The following is a 3,020-nucleotide window of genomic DNA, read 5'->3' on the forward strand; positions in this document are numbered from 1 at the left end:
CCAAATTAGCTCGTTGTAGCTTTTGTGCAATTCTCTGCCTTACTCCCCAACTTTCAGCCCTTTCCCCTAGTGACACCCACACGCCCAGGAGTAACCAGAGGGAAACTCTGAAATGAGGGATATTGATTCCTGGGGATGATGGTACAGACAGTTTGCTCCAGATTTCTGGCTCTGTCAATAGATTTTGGCTGGGGTGGCTCAGGATCAAAGATCATTGCATATGTCATAAAAGAGTTAAGGCTGGCAGGGTATAAGAAGCAGCAGAGTTCACAAAGCTGTCAGTGCAAACAACGGGATCCAAAGAGACACAACTAGGAGCCATAATGGACCTGCTGCACAGTGCTGGGGTGCAGGTGGTGCAGTACCTGCAGGAGAACTACCAGGGCTTCCAGGACTGGTTCCTCTTCATCTCCTTCGCTGCCGACCTTAAAACCACATTCTTCATCTTCTTCCCCATCTGGTTCTACCTCTGCGAGGCGGTGGGCGTCAAGCTGATCTGGGTGGCCGTGATCGGGGACTGGCTCAACCTGGTCTTTAAGTGGTGAGTGCGGATTCTGAAAAGCAGCTGTGGAGTGCTGCAGTTTGGGGTTGTTTCCAACCCCTCCCAGGGTCTGATGTAGCCTCTCTGAGAGGAAGGCTGGGTTTGGGATTGAGGAACAGGGTTGGGAGTCAAGACACTTGGGCTCTGTCCCTGAGTCTGCCACTGACTAGCTCTGTGACTTTGAGCAAGTCACTTTACCGCTCCATCCTCGGCTTCCCCCTCAGTAAAGTGGTGCACGGGTTTCGTGAAGCTCAATTAATGTGGGGAGAGCACGGTGAGTTCTTGTGGTAAAGGGCTGCGCTGGTGCAAATGGCTGGTGCAATTATATTTGGCTATCAGCTGGGAAGGGCAATTTCCAAACCCCACAGCCTTGTGCTTCGCTCCAGCAGGTCCTGGGCCAAAGGCACGCTGCGCTCTGCAGCAGCCCCCCTCTCTGCACACAGCGGGGCCCCTACAGGGAACACATGGAAGCTCTTTGTCTACTCGCAGCACATAGGACCTAGATGCTTCCCCAGCGTCTGTCCGCAGCCTGGATTCGTCTGCAACCCTCGGTCCTGTTGCTGTGGCCCGGGAGCTGCACCGAAAAGCAGAGGCTGGTGCTGAATTAATAAGTGAGCTGAAAAGGCAAGAAGAGTAAATCATGATAGTTATGGAGCCAGCACTTTGCACCCACGGAGTCCTCCCGACAGCCCTCCGTGTAGGGCAGCCCGGGCTCCGCCGCCCCCGGGAATCCGCGCTGCAGGGTACGTGACATGCCCCAGGCCACGCACTGGCATTGTCATTTTCTCCTTTCACTACAGGATCCTCTTTGGGCAGAGACCCTACTGGTGGGTCCATGAGACCGGTTACTATGGCAACGCCTCCACCCCTGTGATCCGGCAGTTCCCCCTCACCTGTGAGACCGGCCCAGGTGAGGTTCCCGCTATTGCACCCCTCAGATTCACTGCAACTTCCTCCCTGGCTTCTCTCCCTTCTAACTGAGCGGGACTGGGTCTTCTCCGCAGGAAGCCCCTCAGGCCACGCCATGGGTTCTGCTGGAGTCTACTACGTCATGGTGACTGCCCTGCTGCCCTGCGTCCAGGGCACCCAGCACAGATCCTGTGCAGCCAGGTGAGCAGGGCCTTGTGGCCTGAGGGCCTTCTCGTGGCCCGTGGCCCGTGGCTTGGGCCTGGCTCTGTGTTAGTCAGAACGGGACAGGTTTTTACTGCGCATGACTGGATACCTATAACAGGGTGACTGTCCCCTTAAGGGGAATAGGGGTCAGTCTGCTCCATAGTGTGTCCCTTTAGGGTTCCCGGGACTTTGGGAGCAGAGGAGGACAAAGGGAAGGGCATAAGCAGGTGTTGGGACTTGGGAGAAAGGGAGATGGTTCGTCCTGGAGGAACAGTTAGTGCTTGGGGAAAACCCAGGCTACTGTTTCTTTATGGGCCCAGGACCAGAGCCTGGTAGTGAGGATGGGACGGGTCCCTTCTCCCAGCCAGCTGGGAGAAGCCCTGGGAAGGAGGGTGCTGCCTCCTCCCTCATCACAGGGGAGACACCAGCAAGGTGAGGAGCCTGCCTGCTGCCGTCTCCAAGCCCAGGGGTGACAGGACTAAGTGCAGAGGGGCCAGCTGGGGGAAGCAGCTTGAAGGCTGTAACTAGCCAGGATCAGCCCAGCTCTGAACAGGAGGCGGTGGGAGGCCTGAGGGGGCAGGAGGGCTGGACTTGCAGGCCTAAAGAAAAGCTTAGCACTTTCGAAGAGAGGTAAGAAATCAGGCTCCACAACAGGGGCTCTTGCTCTCACTCCTGGGGTCTGGGTGTCAGTACGGAGAACCCAGAGGGAGCCGAGCTGGCGGGGCCATCCCAGGCCACAAGGGGGGTGCTCTGCAGCGGCCCCCACCCACAATCCGTTTGGGTGAGTGAGCTGAGTGCGCCGGTTCCACCAGCTGCTGCAGCCCTGGGGAGGGGATCGTTTCACCCTGCTGAGGAGGGTCCCCCGGGTGACAAGGCAAAATGGAGGATGACTAATGGAATTGTGGGTAAATGCCCCCCCTTCCCGGTCAGCATGAATTCCTGCCCCATGTTATGTCTGGGACCGGGAGATACATGAGAAGTGGGACGTGTGAAGCCCCCAAGAGCTGGAGTGAAAGGAAATATCCTGGGGCTTTTTGCACCCGGATCAGCGGCGCCCACTGCTGCATCACAGCTAGTTACTGCCCAGCAACTGGCATCAGCATCTGTGAGATCTGAGTCAAGCCCAGCACAGGGGAGGTGACTCTCAGCTGGCAGCAGATCTGCGTGGGTCCAATCAGCCAGCCCCGGGGACAGCCCCTTGCGCTTCAGCTGCTGCAGCATGCAGGAGGCACCAGGCATGGGAAAGGCCTTCGCTCGCTGGTTCGGTTGCCCTAATATCTGGCCCAGGGGTGCTGGAACAGTTTGTATAGTGGGGGGGCTGAGAGCCATTTTCCCAAACTGCTTACCCTGGATATAACGGAAACCC

At 57.4% G+C, this 3,020-nt stretch overlaps 1 protein-coding gene across 1 annotated transcript; it reads left to right on the forward strand.

Moving 5' to 3' along the window:
* Positions 1–244: 244 nt before the first annotated feature.
* On the forward strand, positions 245–2,032 carry LOC113405072 (glucose-6-phosphatase-like). The gene is made up of 3 exons (XM_026646767.2): positions 245–541; positions 1,342–1,451; positions 1,546–2,032. The coding sequence occupies exons 1-3, from the start codon at positions 324–326 to the stop codon at positions 1,653–1,655; spliced, it is 438 nt and encodes a 145-aa protein (XP_026502552.1). The 5' UTR covers positions 245–323; the 3' UTR covers positions 1,656–2,032.
* Positions 2,033–3,020: the final 988 nt, after the last annotated feature.

This window comes from Terrapene carolina, unplaced genomic scaffold, assembly GCF_002925995.2.
Source record: "Terrapene carolina triunguis isolate 2854851 unplaced genomic scaffold, T_m_triunguis-2.0 Scaffold42581, whole genome shotgun sequence".
NCBI lineage: Eukaryota > Metazoa > Chordata > Testudines > Emydidae > Terrapene > Terrapene triunguis.